The sequence below is a fragment of the Protopterus annectens genome, chromosome 1.part0 (genome assembly GCF_019279795.1).
Source record: "Protopterus annectens isolate FY-2018-M chromosome 1.part0, PAN1.0, whole genome shotgun sequence".
NCBI classification, from domain to species: domain Eukaryota; kingdom Metazoa; phylum Chordata; order Ceratodontiformes; family Protopteridae; genus Protopterus; species Protopterus annectens.
The window spans coordinates 536,152,778-536,174,323 of NC_056725.1; the positions used below are offsets into that span (position 1 = coordinate 536,152,778).

The following is a 21,546-nucleotide window of genomic DNA, read 5'->3' on the forward strand; positions in this document are numbered from 1 at the left end:
AGCATTCCAGTCTCAACTCTATGGTTTTTCAAGCTTGAAGACAGCAGCTATAGCAGCTTTTATTCTGCATAGTGACTACTTTTCTTCTCAACACTTAAGCATCATTTGGGAAGCTAAAGACTTGCATTGAGAAGTCTAGCACAAGTAGGCATGCTTTTTTGCCTCAGTCCAAATATCCACAGTCGGTTATTGTGTCCAAGTTTTCACACTGATTACTGCACCCTTACCTTTATATCTTGCCCAAAATACCTGTACATTTAAGACCAGCCAGATGGCACTTCTGGTCACTTTGAGACCAAAACATTACGATGAAAAGATGACTCTGTCTTCATTTTATGTATGCATGTATGTATATATGTATGTATGTATTTATTTATTTTTGTTTTTGGTTCCTACTGCAGCTGTCTTACATCAGACATACCCTGGAGCTCTTCTCTTATCATCTGTTCCACCGTCCCTGACACCTGTCTGAATTACTCCTCTGGGCTGAGGCCTTGTCCCTATAGAAGGGGAAACCCTTAGTGTAAGCAGATAGGGAAATGGGTAGGCAGGATATTAAGGTTTTCTGATATGATACCATCCTGACAGTTATGGAGGGCTTTTTTGGTGTGCCCTACCTATCATCCCACCCAGTTTCCAATGTGCATTATATATGTGTATACTTGTATTATTGTCATTGGTCACCAGTAAAAACAGCTAGTCCTTTGGTTGTAACCTCACATATCCCTCTCAAGTTAAGTGAGGTGGAAAAGAAATGTGATGTATAATGTATGTGAAAGGCAAAAAATGTTAATATGGCTTGTTTTCTTTTCTGTTAGTATATACTTACCTGTATCTTAAGTGGTAATGTAATAAAGGTGAGCAGGCAAAGCTGTAACTCCTTCTATTCTCCTAGTCAACTCCTCACATAGCAGACTCACTAATTGATCCCCAGTCATCTGATTTTAGTCTAGTCCCCATCCCCCTATGCCATGGATCTGGCACTCTGCCCCCTCTTCAAACCAGTTGTTTTAGCAAATGCTAATTATACCTTGCAAATGTCATGAAACCATACCTCTCAACCTCTTAGTGCAAAAAATCTGAACAAAGCCCAACAAACTGGGGGACAAAGGCCCAAAAATAGGGACACATTTTAAATATTGCTGTTATCAACTTAAAAAGTTGCTAGAGTAAAATGGTTTGTTTAAACATACATTTTTCTGAATGTTTTGAAGTCTGAAACTCAAATGCATGTTGTCATTTAGTGACTTCAGTCCTCAAATCATCCCTGTGATTTGCCAGAAAAAACACAAATTTTATGGGGAACAAACCAAAAATATGAGCCGAAAATCTGGACAGTTGAGAGGTATGCATGAGACAGTAAGCTTTCAGATTTACTAGACCTCATGAGCAGAAACATTATGCAGACAGCTTTATTTGAGAGCTGTCTATAAAGACAGTCTTAGCTGTTTTGCAAACTAAATTATTGCACTTTCCAGTTTAGTGATTAGTGTACCAGATTTTTGTACAAATTACCACAAATTGGAGACTTAATCCCTTTCACTCTGTCTTAATAGATAGTGTAATCATTACACACAAGAACTTATGCATTCACTAAATGAATTAGCTGGTTCCTTTCACAAAGAAATGGAATATCTGCCTATTATCAATATACTTAATCTGTGTAGATGACCCACTGTATTACCTTTTTGTCATGAAAAGTACAACACACCACTGCAGTGTACCTTTACAGCACATTCTGTTAAAACAGCATCTATGTATGTAACAGCTACACTTTTTCCAAAAAGTTCGAGCTACTAATTCAGTCTATGGAAAGGGCAGGATTTACTGCCGATGTGCTAAAGGGATTCTGTAATTCTCAACCTCCAACATACACATGTATATATATATATATATATATATATGTATATGTATCCATATTTATGTGTGTGGGTATATATATTGAAGTGTGTGTGTGTGTTGGGGGCAGCATGGAGATGGGATAAAAAGCACTTCAATCAAATATCTTTTCATTGAGTCATAATGAAAGCAGAGTCATCAAGTAAAGTGTGAAAACACTAATGATTATGTGTTTGTTTGTGTGATTGAGTGTGGATCTGATGAAATATGAGTAAAGATGAGTTAGAACTGTTTGGACCGTGAGGAGCTGGTTTTGGAAATTAGATAAACCAGGTAGAAGCCTTTCTTAACTACTGCAGAGATGTGATGGTCAAAAGATAAGGAATTATCAACAAGAGTGTCTAGTTCTCTTATAACAGTGCCTTATAGAAAGGTTGTGTCACCTGTATAGTATGGGAATATGTTTTATGTACCAAAATGAAATATACTACATTTTTTCTGCATTTAATATGAGATATGTGTTCTTTAACCAGTTGTTAACATGATCTAATCCATTTTGGAGCAGTTCAGGGTTAGTGGAAGATTGAATGACAGCTCTCAATTTACAGTCATCTGCAAACTTAGATAACCATAGGCCAAGAGCATTGTCCTAAAGTCTAGGAAAAATACAGATACACACAATAAAGCACAGGGAAACAGGATCAGAACTGTAGACAAGCCCAGCTTGTTTTTTTTACCTTGATTTTAAGGAGTCTCACCCAGCAACTTTGTTGCTCATAATATACCAATTTTCCCTGTGGTTTACTGTTTTCCCTTTTGTTTGGGAGATGTCCTTCTGCCTAAGGCTGGAAAACTATTGCACATCACTGCAAGGATATGTTTTTCTTCATATATATATATATATATATGTATATACATACACACACACACACATATATATATATATATATATATATATATATATACATACATATATATATATATATATATATATATATATATATGTACGTGTGTACTCGCATCCATGTGTTCTCACTCAACCAGAAGTATGGCTTTTTTTCTGAATTTCAGTGTAAACAAAACTTATACTAGTTTAGAAATGCAGTAGAATACAATGGATATAAATTTAATGGATTTTACTTGGTAACCAGGAGCTGATGGTATTCATCATTTGAAACAGGAGAAAAATAGGAAAGTGAAACAATTCATATATTAAAAAAATAAAAAATGGTATATTCACTTTTTATATCTGTGGCTCTGCTCGACAGTGGCACAGGAAAATAATTTTCTTGGGTGGCGAAAGCCAGAGTACCTTTGGCTAGGTTTGTATAGGCCCTAGGGCCAATAGCCTAGTACCTACCTATGAACCTATTATATGGGCATGTTCAAGTGAATCTTAAAATTTCTGAAGACTTAATGCTTGTGCGACTTCAGTGTAATGCTTACTTATAAAACACTAGTAACTGAGATTTGATGTTTCAGTGTGTCTTGTTAGGCCCAAATCCATTTTCCTTGTACAATAAACTCTTCCCTAAAACATGAGTCTATCTGTCTTTAAAATTCATTCAAACTATTGCTGTTTTGTACCCGCAGTGGTAACTTATTTCATTGTTTTGCTAAATTAGTCTGAATAAGTTTACATTCAAAAGATATTCTTTATCTCACCACAAGAAATATTATTATTCCTTGTTCCTGCATCATGATTTGCTGTAGTCCTTCTTGGCATGCACTGTAGTGCTTCATCTTTAAAACCTGTTTGCTGATATCTGCTCAACCATTTCAAATCTTAATAAATAGAATACATTCTTAATGCAATCCATCTTTTATCATCATGTTGAAATTTTTTTAAAGAGTAAATCCTACCTTTGAACTTTCTCTAACCTAACCACATCTTCATCTAAGAAACTGATGAAACTACTGCCATATTCTGTAATAAGACATACCAAACATTTAAGTAGAGGTAATATATTTTTTATCTCTTTATGTAATTGTCCTAAAATTTATATATCTTATAGTCATACTAATGTTATCCATAACTGACAGAATTTTATTAATGCTAATTCCAGGCTCTTTATTATAAATAGAGGTCTCTTTTAAAATACTTGCATTGATTGTATAAATATAACATTTATTCTTACTTCCAAAGTATATCATGGCACTTTTATTAAGATTATACTTTATTTGATTGTCTGTTGTATAAATAAACACATTTTTTAAATGTTTATGACAGTGTCTGATGGGAGGGTTGTGTCAACTGTATACTATGGGAAAATGTTTTGTGTACCAAAATGCCTTTTTCCACATTTAATTTGAGACCTTTGTCCTTGCACCAACTGTTAACATGGCCTAACCCATGTTGGAACAATTCAGAGTCTGTAGAAGATTGAATGACAGCTCCTAATTTATAATCATCTGCAAACTTAGATAATCATAGGCCAGGACCATGGCATATAGCGTGAAATCAACTGCAGTTTTTTTTTTTTTAATCTGGAAAACATTTGTAATAGACATTGAGGTCATAAATATAATAAACAGGGTAGATACCAGTACTGAACCCTGTGGTATGACCTTGCTTGTCATAAGTGTTGTGATTGCATGTCCTTAATCTTTATACAAGACTGCCTCTGCTGCAACCAAATTTAATACCTGTCTAACAATATAGATGTTAACATTCCATTTTTTCATAACTTTCAAAGTATGTTTGTGCTGAACAGTGGCAAAGGCCTTTGCTAATTCTAAATAAATAACATCCCACCGGTATTCCTTCAAGTGTCTGTACAACTGGCATGTAAATATAACGGTCTTTTTTTAAATATGATTTACCCTGGCAAAAGCCATGTTGATGCATATCTTATTCCGTTGTCAAGGCTATTGTCAATAAATTAAGCAAAGTTATTTCAGATATCTTGCTTGTAATGCTTGTCAAACGTATATGTATAAAATGTGTTAAATTATTTGCTTTTCTACCCTTAGGTATTGGCACTATAGTTGCTGGTTTCCATATATCTGGAACATAAAGCTTATTTAACATATTCTGCCAGACACATCAAAACTGGGTCTAGTTATCCTTAAAGTAAGTATTATAGAATTCTGACCCTGTTTAGACCTTTTAAGGTGAAAACAATCTTCGTGTTTTTAAGAACAATGACACCAAAGAATATACACCAGACACATCTGATGCACGGTTGAAAGTAAAATGTACTGTGACATATTCTGGCCTCTTGTCTTATTAATACATGCACATCTTCTCATATTTTAATGCTTACATGTATAATATATAATATGTTTATACATTCACTTTCTGAACCAACAACAGCATAGCCAACAGGTAGTGAGCATCTAGCTTTCCTCCAATATTCATCTCCCCTAGTTACCTGGGAAGGCCATCTTCCAGGCAGCTGTGAAGGGTATGTAGTCATACACTCCAACCACTTTTCTCTCTTCAGTCTATGGGAACTGACCAGGGAATATGTGGTTGTGGACCTCAGTTGTCCACAGGCTGGGAAAATAAATTAGCTGCTCCTGACTAATTATGTCCACATTGTGCTGGCAATGTGAGGACGTTTTGTAATTGTTTAGTTCTTATTCCACCCCACAGCCAAAAAAGGAGGACACAGTACTACCCTTTGACACATACTTGCTTCCACACATGCTCTGGCCTCCATCTGTAGTGCTGTTCATTGTTTGGTGTTCTTGTATGCATGCTTTTAACTGTCCTCCTGCTGTATCTGTCTCTTGATTGTGCAATTAGATCAGAAATGGGAAAGGTGGCAGCAGTTGCAGTCTTCTAGCTCCTACCAGGTCTGCCATTGCTTGTGTCACTCATCTATTCTGGGTCATCCAGGTGACTGCCAGGGCTTTATTTCCCCAGGCCACTGAGACAGCTACTGATATTACATATTGATGAGTTTATAGACTTTTATTATGTATTTTGTTGTTAACACTCATTCACTGATTTGTTTTTCAGTTCAAAACAGAAAAGCAACCCACACCTCTCACCAAGGATATGCATGACATTGAACCAGTTTGAAGTGGACAGCACCAAGCACGCAGATATGTCTGACAGTTCAGGTGAGGCTGCAGAAAATACAGAGGTGGAAACCGTAACTGAAAGTGAAAGTATGTCTTCTTTGCAAGATCACATATATAAAATGTGGGATGGATTTTCTGTAGAAGATTACGTTCAGACAAGAAAATATAACCAACTAAGTTCAAATCAAATAAAAAAAATGAAGAAGACAAAAGAGTGGTCACCAAAGATAACAATACCTGAACCATTTCATATGACCATAAGAGAAGCTAAAAAACAGAGGGAGTGGATGAAGTCAAGATCTGTGGTGGATCTGGAAAATTACATGCTACAAAAGCAAATGGAAGAAGAAGCTGAATGTCAGAAGAAATTTCGTGCTAACCCAGTGCCTGCTACAGTGTACCTTCCACTTTATGATGAAATAATGGCAAGGAATGAAGAAAGAAGAAAGTTTGTAACAGAGAGAAGCAAAGAAATTCTTATTTCTACACAGAAACCTTTCAGTTTTATTGAAAGAGAAGAGAAAAAGAAACAACTTAGGAAACTGCAGTTGAGGGATATTGCACCACCTAAAATGAAAAAGACAAAATTTAAAGCAAAACCCGTGCCAAAATATGTTTATGATCCAAATGTGAATGAACGGATTAAAGAACAGGAATTATATCGAGCTATTAAAATGCACATGAGGGCTCAAGAATTGCTGAACAGTTCTTACCTTCCACGGAACATGCATTCAAGAAGTGCCCCACCTCAGTGTGGAAAATGCAGATATGCCAGCTTAAGTGACAATGCCACATTTAGACCTAACATTAATTCTAAAGTTCCTGACTTTGAAATGCTCCACCAAAAAAATCAGAAACAACTCATGGAGAAAAAAAATTTGAAAGAAACCACAGTCTGTGAACCCTTTACTCTCTGCACTTCACATATTCTGTCCAGAAAAGATAAAATTTTGCAAGACATTGAAGCTGATGAAGAAACTTTGAAAGAGACTCGCTGGCCTTACAAATCTTATAGACATCCACCAGGGGCCCATTGCTCTAGTCCAAATTATTCACCAATGGCATCTTTTGATTCCAGGCCTGCAAGAGGAACTAAAGCATCAAATAAGAGACAAGAAGCTGTCAAGTGAGTTTTTTTATTGCTGTCATTTTTAAATTGAACTTTAAAAACAAATCTGGAAGATGTTTTTCCACAAGGTGGTCTAGGCAGCATACCTTTATTTATTTATTTATTTATTTGTTTGTTTATTTGTTTAATTTGTTAGTTCTTGCAGTTATATATACATACATAATCCCCATGCATGGTGCACCCTACCAGTAGTTAGCCCTTCAGTGCCCAAGTGTATGTGTATGCGTTTCCCCTTCCCTCTTCCAATTTTTCTCCCACCTTTATTCCATAGGATGCCATTATGTCATACTATCTATCCTTTGATCGTTTGAAACATTCTCTTAGTTTTTGCCAACCTTACCATCGTCTATGTGACTGTCATAAATGCTTGTAAATCTCCTGCTTGTTTGCTTTTTGTTCAGTTTTGAGTTTGTTGTAGTTATGCTCTTTTATTCTTACATACCATTATTATTACCTCTCTGTTCTCCCAAACTGGGTTTTCATCCCCAACCCCCATAACGCAGCATTCCAGTGTCTCTGTGCCCTCTTTTGTGTATTTCCTTCCATACCTCTTATACTTGTCTCCATGTCACTTGAGCTCTTTCACATTCACGTTACATAGGTATCATTTCTACTTCTTGTCCACATCTTCAACATGTACTGTTTTCCTTATCTACTTTTTTTTCCTGTGTTTTTTTTTTGGGGGGGGGGACCACCTTTGTAGGATTCCCTGTTGTTGTTTTGCAGGTCCATGTTTCTTTCCTACATCTTCTCTTATCCTTTCAATCTCTTTTTGACCGCATCTCCAGCGTCTATACCTACTTTCTTTCTCAACTGTTTTTTTTTTCTTTTTGGGTGGGGGGTAAGGAACCACCTTTGTAGGATTCTCAGTTGTTGTTTTACAGTTCCATGTATTGTTCCCAGATCTTCTGTTATCCTTTTCAACCTCTTTCCACCTCTTTTTCAATTTACTCAATTTCTCAGCTTGTTCCCAGCCCGATATTTTCATTCTTGACCTGTCTGCTGTCTTTTCAAGGTTCTTATACATATCTTGCTTTTCCTGTTCTGCATTTTCCCACTTCTTCCATTGTGCTGTTCTTGCTTTTTGGTCCTTCTTCCTATTCTGTTTTTCTTTTCTCGTCTCTTTCTGTTTAACCCATGCTTCTGTTTTAACTCCCTGTATGGCTACCAGTCTTGCTCTGGCAACCTGTATTTTGCTCTCAGTTTCTCATGTGTTTTGAATACCTTCTCCACTCCCACCTCTTTCTCCAGAAGCATTCCTTCCTCCTCTTTAACATAGCTTTTCCATGTCTCTTTATGCCTTCCTCCTACCTGTTTCCCCATCTCACTTCTTCTGTGTATCAGGTTTCTCATCTACACATTGCCTTCCTGTTCTTTTCTCCAAACTGTCTCCATCTGTCCTCCATCCCTTCTCTGTCTTCTCCTCCCTTCTTACTTTTTTTCCTCATTCACCTCATTATGTTGAAGATGAGCTCGTAGGTGGGTATGTGTAACATACTCATTCTCCCTTTCTTCTTCTTCACCATCAACCTCTGCCTACCCTTCTTCCTTTTCACTTCTCAACCCCAGTGTTCATCAAATTCTGAAGATTAACATTCACATAAAATGTTGAGGAATTTTCTTAGTTTTTTTCATATACATCAAAGTCAAAGTCAACTTTATTGTCATACAGATCAACACAGAGGCAAAAGTGCGTATCACTGCAGGATATTTCGATACTCCTTGAACCATAAGAATTAGTTTACAGAAGGAAGATAGAGTAAATTAATAATCATTTAAAAATACTAAAAATAGAAATCAAAATAAGATACTAAAAAATACAGAAGAAAAAACATTTGAAAGCTTTTTACAGCAGAAATAAAAACAAATGTGACAACAGGAACAGACAGTAGAAATATAAGGATATATAACAAACAGTACTATAAATAAATGAAGAGGCACATATGTAAAAAACGTACCCACCACCAATATATGAGCAGAATACAAACTGAACGAACTCAGGCCACCATGCTGGACAGTTAGTTGTCTTAAAAAACAGTTTATTGACATTAAGCGTTTTTCGTCTCGGTTAATACCGGGACTTCTTCAGACAGTGTTGAAGATATGCTCGTTTAGTTTTGGCAAGTTCTAAAGTTTGTCACCACCAATATATGCCATAAACTTACAATTTTCATAGTGCAGATAGAGATGTGTAAAGTGAGCTATGTAGAGATTTATTTAATAACAATGACATATTGCAAATAAATAATGTTTTACCCATTTAGCGTGCTAGGCTATCGGTTTGTTGTTCAGCAGTCTGATAGCGTGTGGGAGGAAGCTGTTATAGAATCTGGATGTCCTGCATCTAATCCTTCTGTAGTGCTTCCTTGTTGGTAGGAGTTTGAACAGTCCATAAGCTGGATGATGTATATCCCTCAATAGTTTTCGGACTCTGCCATAACATCTGTTTGAGTATATGTTCTGTAGGGATTGAAGGTTGGAACCAATGATTTTTGTGGCCTGTTTAACAATCTTATCCAATGCCTTCCAATCAGTTTGAGAGCAATTTCCATACCAGACAATGATGTTGTTTGTCATTATGCTCTCAATCATACATGTATGATAGTATGAAATATGAGATGGAAGGATACAGTAGTCCATAAACTGTAGCTATTGCATGGCATCAGCACTTCATCAAAATTCACAAAATTTAAAGAAGAAAAATAAACCTGTATAAAAGTATGTTTATAAATAATATATAGAGTTTAGGATGAGTGGAAAATGGAGAAGAAGAAATTTCTAAGGTAACAAGTTCATACATGTATCTCCTTCACCTTTCTGCACCCCTCAACACAGACACTTTGAACAATAATTGTCTAAACAACACTGCAGGGTACTAATTGGGAATTTAATGCACACACATACATAAAAGATTGGAGCATTTCTTCTAAATAAAGCACAAATAAAACACAACTTAACACTCAGATCATTCTCTAGCTCCTACATTCTTCTGTAATACTCATTTGAAGATGATATTGACATGCCTGAGAATGTACAGAGTGCTTTCATAATATTTTAAATTGTTCAGCAGAACAGCAACTCACCGTTCCATCTTGTACTGGATACCATAACTTCTGATGTGAACTAGATTCCCAGTTGTGATGTAATGTTTGTCTGGTTACACATTAACCTGTCTTCTTTTTTGCCCCTTTTAAATAATACATATTTAATTACTGCATTCCAGTTAAGTATCTCTCGTGGCCAGTTCTCTCCCCCAGCCTGTTCCTCCTTTTATAATGGGCAGAACTTGCCCCGCTTCTAAGGATATTTCACACTATGTTATCTTAAACTGACAAAACAAAATGACCAGTTATTACTTGAAAATGGATGTTTAATAGAAATCCATGTTAAAACAAACACGGTTAAACACTTTCGATAATGAGACATCATCAGAATCATGAATGAAACTGAGGAAAATGTCCAATAAAAATATGTAAATTGACACACGCCCTATAATTAGAACCAATCCAGTTTAGCAAAACAAACACCAATCAGAAAAAATGTATTGATGAACTGTGAACAAGGAACCAATCATAAGTTCCTGCCAATCAAAATACAGAATTACTACTTTCATCCAATAGTAGACCACTCACAGGCTAAACAACCAAATATGATCAAAACCCAGGAACTAGATGTCAACCACTTAGAAAACATGCTAGTATATGATTGTTTAAAATTTTGATCTTCGAAGTTTCAACTCACTGGTGATAGAAATAGTATAATTTAGTCCTGGAAAATTCATAGCATACAAGGGTAATTGTCAAAGCATTCATGGTGAGGTATCTGGTTTTGCCAGTCCCCCAAAAAAGGTATCGCATCAATTTTCTCCAAAATGAAAAACCTAAACATAGACAAATTGTGACAGCAAGAGGCATGGTTGGCCAACAAACTCCTGTCAAAACCCAAGAACTAGATGTCAACCACTTAGAAAGCATGCTAGTATATGATTGTTCAAAGTTTTCATACTCTAAGTTTCAACTCACTGGTGATAGAAATGGCATCATTTAGTCCTGGAAAATTCATAGCATCCAAGTGCAATTGCCAAGGCATTTCACAGTAAAGTCCCCCTCCAAAAAGGTACCATGTCAATTTTTTCCAGAATGAAAAACTTAAACATAGAAAAATTGTGACAGTGAGAGGTGTGTTTGGCCAATGCACTGCTGTCATCTTCTTTCAAAATGCTGTGCACATGTTGGTAAATTTTTTTGTTGAAAATATTATTCGTTTTTCCAATGTAGAGTACTTGGCATGTACACAACCCTGTCCGTTATACAGTTATACCTGTCTATAACCATATACCAGGAAACTTCTAAAAATTAGTGTTGAAGTCTGTTTCATTGAAAGGACACTGACAACAATGGCCGCACTTGTGAATCATTAGCCATTGTATGAACCCCTTAGTAGTCTTTCAAGAATGTTTTCAAATTTGGTCACTATAGGTGAATGTTGGTGGATCTCTAAAAAAAGTTTTTAAGTTCTCATCGCAATGAAGTATAAACCAGTTTTTAGATATAATATTGCGAATGTCTGAAGCATCCAGTGCGTATTGTAGAAACATGTTGGAAGCTAAAAATGAATTGGAAGGCGCATCCAATGCTGGGAAATGAGCCCGAAGTTCCCAATTGTTAGGTACCAGTTCTTCCCCTAGGCCAAGCACTTTACTGTTATTTATTGTGTTAATATTGCTGCTGTCCTCACAATGAGCCCCTATACCTTTTCTAATGATGGGGGAGTATTTACCATTTCTTTCTTGTAAAATAAGTTGATAAAGGGAATCAGTAATTGTATTGGGGATATTCTCTCTCCAAAAACATCATCTTAAGGGTGTTAAAGTTGTTGCTACAGATATTATCATCAGAAGTCAATTGAGATAGATGCATAAACTGATTTTTAATGACCCCCTTTTTTCTGATCTAAAGGATGATTGCTTTGAAAATGCAGAAAGGTATTACAGAATGTTGGTTTATGATAGATATTAGTGTTGAAAGTACTATCTGCACCATTGGAGATCACAAGGTGGTTTACATCCATGGAATACCACAACATGGTTTACAGCCATAGAAGACGTAAATCCCAAAAAGCATGAAGATGTCTGTAGATCCAAAAGAAAACCTTCAAACTGTTCTTTGCTACCTGCCCACTTAATAAGAATGTCATCCAAAAAATGGTGGTAAGAAACCCATTGGAAAAATTAATCAAGTTTGAAAACTTTCTCTGTCTCCCAATACAGTAATAAAGCATTAGCAAATATGAGGGCACATGTGGCCCCATAGTGACTCCATTGAGTTGCTTATAATATTCACCATCAACTAGAAAAAAGTTACCTAATATGATTTCCATAAACTCAAGTACAAGCATCAATTCATTGTCAGAGAGCTTAACAATTCTTCCATTGACCTCACCAAACCACTCTAATCCCATTTCGTGGGGAATTACTGTCTGTAAAATTTTAATATCCAGTGTGACAAACAAATTGACTTCCTCACTGGATACTCCATGGAGCTTGTATAGTAGATCCCATGAATCTCGTAGTATATGATAAAAGTTCAAAATAGTAACTTGAGTTTGAGGTCTGTATATTTAGACATTGGTTTTGTTATAGGCCCCTTAGCAGTAGCAGTGGGATGAAGGGGTGGGTTTTCAGTGGAGGAGTGTATTTTAGAATTCCAAAAATCTTTGGAATAATGGGCCATTAGACTTTCAGAAACTCGTGAAGTGGTAAAGGGATATTGATAGATAGTAACCATTCATCCAATTGAATGTTAGTTGCCATATAGGCCATGTTGATTTCATTGTCTGACATGATCCGGTATGCTGAATCATCACCGAGTAAGGAAGTCATTCTACCAATGTAGTCCATGAAGTCGAAAATAACCAAACCCCTGCCTTTATCTGGCTTCATACATCTTATATTTTTATTAAAGGTGAGTGCCTCCTAAATAGCCCTTTCTTGTTTGGTGAGTTTGAAATATCTATATTTCTTATGTCTAGCCAGTAAATCTCCAATCTCCTTTTCACGTGATTTTTCAAACATGTCGATCATAGGGTGAAGGGGGGATTGCTACGCTCTTCCTGATATAATCTGTGGATGCAGTATCTGTACCCATCTCATTACCATATAACATGCAGAAATTCAGTTTCCTAGTAAACAGTTTGAGATCCGAAATTGTATGCTCAATATTCGCACGTCCAGAGGGAATAAAATTGAATGGTCTGGGTTTATCTCTACACAAGAGAAGTTATAAATGTTAAAATTGTAAAACGACATAACAGAAACAGTCCCTTCTTTGGATGCCCCCAATTTTCTATTTCACATTTCTTGTATGAACCATTGTTGTTGTTCCTCTTCTTCTGGTGTTCCCTCTCCCCATTCAATTTGAGTTTTCCAATCTCCCTGGTTATTTGTTGGCCAGTCTGTCCAAACATCTTGGCCCAGGATGATCTAAAGTAAAATCCTATTCTGCTCCAAAGTGATCATCCTGTTAGATGTTATCCCATTGTTGATGCCTGCATGATGGTTGTTATATGAAATAGGGGCTGGTCTGTTACCAGCAATCCTAGGGTACATGCTTTTGTTCTATAATTGTTATCATCATTGTTGCAGTTTCTTATCTTTTCTCCTCTTGAGAGAGATCAACTTGTTGTTCAGGTCTGTAAAAATGTTGTTGAACTTGTTTTTGTAGCTGGGTAAGTTGAAGTCCTCTGTGATGAAACACACCAGTTTTGAAATTTTGTCTCTGTAGTTGTGCATACACCTCTCATTCTCTTTTGTAATCAACCAAATAGCTCTAAACCAGTCGTGTTGAAAAATTCTAACAATTCCATGTGGAATGTAGAGTTTTCTTCAGCTTCTTTTGGAATTTCCACATATGCAGAGCTTTTGGGAGATGTTCTCTTCTTATACTTTCTATAAGGAAATAATTGTCCAACTGAAGAGATTTGAATGTGTATAGTGATTTATCCAGAGCAGAAATTTGCTGGTCCAATGACAAATAATCTCCTTGTGCAGATCTAATATTACGTACCTCTTCAGGGTAGTTAAAACAATCCATCCACCTGTTAACGTTTCTTGTATCTGAATAATCACTAGTTGATGTAGAGTGCTAAATACCTGTGGGTGGACGCTGACTTTTGAACCCTGCTTGTGGAGCCGGTGTGTTGAAAAATTTGTGGTTGTGAAGAAACAGACTCAACAATATATCAGTCATAGTCCTCTCTTGGGACACAAGTTGATATAGTTGTATGAGCAGCTTTCAATTTCCCATTAATCCGTGGAAGTTGACATTGGTGGTGTTCTCAAACAAAGCTTTTTCTGTATTGGATGCTGACATGCCAGTAATTTGTTAGCAAATCCATCAGAAGTAGAGACAACAAAGTTACAAACTGGAATGTATAAAATATCAAAATAACAAGACAAAATGACCAGGTGGCACTTAAAAACAGACATTTTATACAAATCCACATTAAAAACAAACACAGTTAAGCATTTTCATCAGTAAGACATCATCAGGACCATGAATGAGAGAAAATGTCAAATAAAAATATGTAGATTGACACACCCCCTGATAACAGAACCAATCCAGTTTAGCAAAATGAACACCAATCAGCAAAAATATGTTGATTAACTGTGAATAAGGAACCAATCAAAAGTTCCTGCCAATCAAAATACAGAATTACTACTTTCGTCCAATAGTAGACCACGTGCAGGCTAAACCAAATATGATCGAAACCCAGGAACTAGATGTCCACCCCTTAGAAAACATGCTAGTATATGATTGTTCAAAATTTTGATGTTCTAAGTTTCAACTCACTGGTGATATAAATAGTATCATTTAGTCCTAGAAAATTCATAGCATCCAAGCGCAATTGCCAAAACATTTCACGGTGAAGTACCTGGTTTTGCCAGTCCACTGAAAAAGGTACTGTGTCAATTATCTCCAAAATGAAAAACTTAAACATAGAAAAATTGTGACAGTGAGAGGCATGTTTGGCCAACACACTCCTATCATCTTTTTTCAAAATGCTTTGTATATATTGGTAAATTCTTTTGTTGAAATTATTATTGTTTTTTCCAATATAGAGTGCTTGGCATGTGAAGCACCTAGCCATGTACACAACCTTGTCCATCATACAGATGTTCTTCGTGTTTCACTGTTGCAGTCATCACATTTGGGTTACCTGCTTGCAGTAGCCCTCAGTCGGCCTGATTATCAAAGTCTGGGGTCCTGCGTTGGTTGACGTCAGGTAGTCAGGGGTATAAAGCATGCAGCCGACGCCATTACATCAGTCTTTCTTGCTGTGCGGTGTCCGAAGCAGAAGCAGTTCACAAGTGCCGGTCGACTGACTCCTGAAATTTTCGTTTTCGAGTTTCAGAACCGAAGTCTTCAACTAAAGCTAAGTACCCCATTGGGGAATCTTTTTCTTGCTCTAAACCGATGTCAGTAAAAGTCAATAGTTGTAATTCTTGTGGAAAGCAAATACCTCATAAAGATTTTAGTTTGTACTGTATTCCTTGCCTAGGCCCTGACCACGATTTACCTCACTGTCGATTTTGTGCCTTATTTAAACTACGAAATATTCGTCGTCGGTACATTTTCACTTCTAAATATTTTGGTACTTGGTTCAATTATCCAGATATAGGTTCATAGGTAGGTACTAGGCTATTGGCCCTAGGGCCTATATAAGCCTAGCCAAAAAGGTACCCTGGCTTTCACCACCCAAGAAAATTATTTTCCTGTGTCACTGTCGAGCAGAGCCACAGAAGTGATCCCTGGGGTGAATTTCCTATCTTTCATCCAATCATCAAGATTTTTCTTGAAGAGTGCTTATGAGGAGCTTTGTTTGATATAGATAGGTAGTTTGTTCCAGAGTATGGGAAGTCTCTGGGACAGGAATATATCCCTCCAGTATGTTCTGTTTATTGTGGTGACAAAGTTTAGGTCCCTAGAGCGTGTAGCTCGTAGGGATTGGGATTTCTTTAAGTGGAGCATGTCCAAAAGCTCTGGGTTTGACATAGCTTTGTGTGTTAGGTAGAGATTGCCTCTGAGTAGTAGCAGTAGTCTTTGATAAGCCACCCGACTACTGACATTTCTAAAAAACGCAAAGATAAAGACAGAGACAGGCCGCCTAGGTCCAAAGCTGCCAATGACGTTTCTCCTAAGCTAGTCGCCAGTTCGCCGGTACTCAGTGAGGCGCTTTCGCATCCCCCTGATACCCGCTACTTCAGATTCGCAGGCCTCTACTGTGACCTGTTCAGAGTCTGGGATGCCACAAGATGCTTCAACTGTGGAACCTGCGGATGTCTCTACCGTGGATTGGTCCTGTGCATGCAGCGGCTTCTGAGGGTGTATTCAGGCCTACTGACTTGCATAATAAACCAATGCCATCTTCTTCTTCTAGGCCTAAAACTCAAACCATGCCTAGGAAACTGACGCCCAGACCGCATGGTCAGGCCTCTATGCCTAAAAAACAAATGATAAGAATGGCTGAAGACCTTATTACTTTAATCAGGGGAAGCCAACCTTCCCCCACTAAGAGAACTAGGACTGAATTTGCTTATGATACATCTGACCAGGATTCTGAAATTTCTGTCTCCTCTGATGAATAGGATTTATCCTTATCTACCTATGAGGATTCTGATGCAGATGACTCTATTCCCTCTGCTTCTCCCCCAGAGGATTTTTCTTTTGGTGAAACCTTGCATACTCTTAGGGAGCATTTTCACTGGGAAAGCCAGGATTACTCTGATTCTAAAAATAGAGATTTCCTACTCTTGCCCCAACACAGGCCTTTAGCTATCCCTCCTATGCTGGACATTGTTGACGATGCCTTTTCGATATCTAGCTTGGCACCTGACTGTTTACCTCCTGCTCTCAGAAAACCTGATAGATATTACAGGGTACCTGATTCTCACAAGTTCCATTTTAAAAATCCTACTGCGGATCCTGAGACCATTTCTTAGGGACCCAAGGGCATTAAGGCTACTACTGCAAAAAATCCTACCCCCTCTGATAGAGATTCCAGGGCCCTGGATAGATGGGGTAAGAAGGTATACACCTCTGCAACCTTAGCCATCAGGGCCTTAAATTGCCAGTTTCATATGTTAAAGTATCAGCAGCATATTATTGGATTGCTTAAACAGAAAATTATGTTGATTCCTGATTGTGCTGAAAATAAGGATTTACAGGATTTAATGCATTCTGCTGAACAGGTTGGAAAACATACTTTGCAATGTGGTTTTGATTCAATAGAGGCATCTTGCAGGGCTGCTGTCACCGGGTCTGTACTTAGAAGTCATGCTTGGATTAAGGAGCAATCTTTGCCAGATCATGTTAAAACTAAATTGTTGGATGTTCCCTTAAATCAGGACTGCCTGTTTGGCGACAAAGCAGAAGAAGATGGAGGAAAAAGCTAAATATATGCAAACTGTTAAAGGTCTCTTACAAGTGTAGCCTCCTAGATGTAGTAGGCATTGGCCCTTAAAAAATTGGTCCTTTCCTGCCTCTTCCAGGCCTTCTCAGTTCAAACCCAGAACCAGCAGAACTCCCAGGCCTCAGTCCCAGGGTGCGCACAGGACTAAGCATTGGGGGGCTCCCACTTCCAAATCAGGGAGTAGTAAGACTCCCCCCTATGGTAAGCTGTCTCAATGACTTAACTTTAAGACTTCCAAGCACTTTTCAACTGACTGCTCCTTTAGGGGGAAAGATTGCTCTGCAAGCAAAAAACTGGGAACTCATTACCCAGGACAAATGTTTTTTAAATATAGTTTCCCAAGGATACAGATTTCACTTCCACACGTTACCAACCCCAAACAGTTGGCCAGATCTACCCCCAAATCAGTGAACAGTGGCTCAAAAGCAAGTACTCTCTCTCTTAAGATTAAAGGCTATTCAGACTGTACCAGAAGAGGAAAAGGGACAAGGTTTCTACTCAAGACTTTTCCTGGTACCCAGAAAAGACAACTCATGGCGTCCTATCCTGGACCTGTCTATCCTGTTTGGTGATTCCAAAATTCAAGATGCTAACTCTTCACCAGTTGTTTCCCATGATAGGCAAAGATGCCTGGTTGACAAAACTGGATTTAAAGAAAGCCTACCTGTATATCCCAATCAGGGAATCTTGCAGAAAATACCTACGATTCAAAGCAGGCTGCATGCACTGTCAGTTCTCTGCACTGCCCTTTGGCTTATCTACTGCACCGAGGGTATTCACAAAGTGCCTAGCTCCAGTCATTGCATTTTGCAGGCAAAGAAATATTCAAATATACCCATACCTGGACGATTGTCTAATTCAGGCAGAAAGCCAGGACATACTTTTGAATCATCTGGCATTTGTACAAAAGGTGTTAACTTGTCTGGGGTACACCATAAACGAAAATAAATCACATCTGGTACCCTGTCAACAAATTATATTCCTGGGAGCAAGCTTGAACACAATTTCCCAGATGGCTTTCCTCACGCCAGAGAAACAAATTCATTTGACAACTTACTTCAAAGTAGTGGCCACAAAAACCCTGCTATCTGCAAGGCAAGTACTGCAAGCCTTGGGGTTCATGGCCTCATGCATTCTTCTAATTCCATATGCAAGACTGCATATGAGGAAACTACAGTGGTATCTAAAAAGCCTATGTTCTCAGGATCTAGAAGCAATGATTCCTACAGTTAGAATTCCTTTGGTGGGCAGAGGCCTGCCACCAAAACAAGGGACTACCATTCACTCTACACCCTGCCACCCAAACCCTAACAGCAAATGCATCCGACTATGCATGGGTGGCTCACCTGGCAGGGAAGTGTATTCAGAGCAAATGGAACCCAAGTCAAATGCACCTGCATATCAATCAAAAAGAAATGTTAGCTGTACAGAATGCTCTGACAGCCTTCAAGGACCACATTCTTCCAGGACAATTAATGGTACAGGACAATTAATGGTAAAGACGGACAACACCACTGTTATGTGGTACATAAACAAGCAGGGAGGTACCCATTCTTACCCCCTCTGCAGACTAGCCATTTCTCTGTGGAACACAGCCTTGAGCTACCAAGTGCATCTACAGGCACAATTCCTGCCTGGAAAATTAAATACAATGGCAGACGAACTAAGCAGAAATCTCATGGACCCACACAAGTGGAAACTGGAACCAAAGATTTTCAACATGTTTACCAACAAATGGGGGATTCCAGATATAGACCTGTTTGCCTCCCCCCAGAACTACCAATTGGACAAATTCTGCACAAGGACTCCCGACAAACAAGCTTGGAAAGTGGATGCTGTGTCCTTTAGCTGGAAAAAATACTAAAAATCAAACAGGACAAACCAAGGATGATACTGATTGCACCAGACTGGCCATGCCAACACTGGTACCCCCTCTAGCGCAGTGTGTCACAGCTGGCTCCATGGCACCTACCTCAGACCCCTACCCTGCTGTCTCAGCAGGAGATCCAGATTCTGCACCCCCAACTTCAAACCCTGAACCTGGCAGCCTGGCTAATTATCTAATCTCTACGTTACCATCCCTCAGTAATAAGTGTTGGATGTCATTTTGGAGGCAATGAGGCCTAGTACTAGAAAATCTTATGCTGAAAAATGGAAAAGATTCTGTGCCTGGAACCAAACTCAAGGGATGGCCACAGCAGCACCCAGCATCTCAGATTCTTCAATACTTAACTGAGATGCTTCACAAGGGCCTTTCCTTTTCCTCCATCAAAATTCATGCCCCAGGCATTTCAGCTCATTACAACACAGAACCACACCCCTCTTTTCTCACCCACTGCTCAAGCAGTTCCTCAGAGGGGCCAAAAACTTAAGACTACCCAGGAGAGCCCCACCTCCAGCCTAGGACCTTAATTTTGTATTGGAAAAACTCACTCTTCCCCCTTTTGAGCCAGCTGCAACTGCAGAGTTAAAATTCCTCTTTTGGAAAACAGCTTTCCTTTTAGCAATCACTTCAGCAAGAAGGGTATCTGAATTACAAGCCCTTATGGCAGTGGAGCCTTTTATCATCTTTCATGCGGACAGGGTGTCGCTCAGGACCAATCCCTCTTTCATGCCCAAGGTGGTATCCAGTGTGGCTCTTAATCAGTCCATTCATTTGCCAACCTTCTTTTCTAACCCACAGAACAAGGGGGAATGGATACTGCACTCCTTAGATGTGCGCAGACAACTTAGATTTTACTTGGACAGGGCTAAACCTCAAAGGAAATATGAACAACTGCTGGTGGCATTTGCTGCAGGGGCAGAGGGGAAGGCTATTTCAAAGCAAACCATTTCTAAATGGATAGGCCATTGCAGTCATTTCTGCTGTAAGTAACACGGAAAACCTATCCCACAGGGGATTAGAGCCCATTCAACCAGAGCTGCATCTACCTCTACAGCCTTTCTCAGAGGTGTCCCTACCAGAGACATCCTAGAAGCTGCTACCTGGAGTTCTGTACATACTTTCACCAAGCATTGCCATTTGCTAATTTTCTCTAAATCCAGAGCTGGCTTTGCCACTGCAGTCTTGCAGGGCCTTATAGCTGGTCCTAATGCTATCTAAATTCCTCCTCCCATCCTTAGCTTTGGGAATCTATCCAAATATAATGACTGCAACAGTGAAACACGAAGAACATAGTCCAGTTGTGTACACTTACCATAAATTTAGATGTTCGAGTGTATTCACTGTTGCAGTCCTGGTTACCCTCCCTCCAGCCCCCTGGCTTCTTTTGGCAATACCTCTATATTCTCCTGTACTATACTTAAAAGCTTTTTGGTGTATTTGCTTTTTTGTTGGAGGTTTAACCTTGTATGTATGTATGTATATATATATATATATATATATATATATATATATATATATTTAATTGCTTCCCATTAAGGGGGGCACCTGACATCTGGGGCAAGAAAAACTGATGTAATGGCGTCGGCTGCATGCTTTATACCCCTGACTACCTGATGTCACGGAAGATGAGACAGCAACCGACGCAGGATCCAAGACTTTGATAATCAGGCCAACTGAGGGCTATTGCAAGCAGATATCCCAAATGTGATGACTGCAACAGTGAATACACTCGAACATCTACATTTATGGTAGGTGTACACAACTGTACTTTATACCTGCCCTTAGCCATCCACCTGGAAACTTTTTTGAAAAAACACAGTGTTGAAGTTTGTTTCAATGAAGGGGCATTGAAAACAAAGGCAGCACTTGTAAGTCATTAGTGGACCATTGTATGAACCCCTGTGTTGTCTTTCAACAATGTTTTTCAAATTTGACTTATTTTTATAGGTGAATGTTGGTGGATCTCTAAAAACGTTTTTAAGTTCTCATCACAGTGAAGTATAAACCAATTTTAGGTATAATATTACAAATGTCTGAAACATCCAGTGAATAGTGTAAAACATGTTGTTGGAAGCTAAAAATGAATTGGAAGGAGCATCCAATGCTGGGAACTGAACCTGAGGTTCCCCATTGTTAGGTACCAGTTCTTCACCTAGGCCAAGCACTCTACTGTTATTTACTGTGTTAATAT

General features: G+C 38.4%; 1 protein-coding gene across 1 annotated transcript in view; it reads left to right on the forward strand.

Moving 5' to 3' along the window:
* Window positions 1-21,546, forward strand: part of FAM161A (FAM161 centrosomal protein A) — a 683,959-nt gene that overhangs the window by 359,067 nt on the left and 303,346 nt on the right. Inside the window, exon 3 of the mRNA XM_044061183.1 lies at window positions 5,807-6,997. Coding sequence (XP_043917118.1) covers window positions 5,807-6,997 — 1,191 coding nt within the window. The remainder of the gene's footprint in view (window positions 1-5,806; window positions 6,998-21,546) is intronic.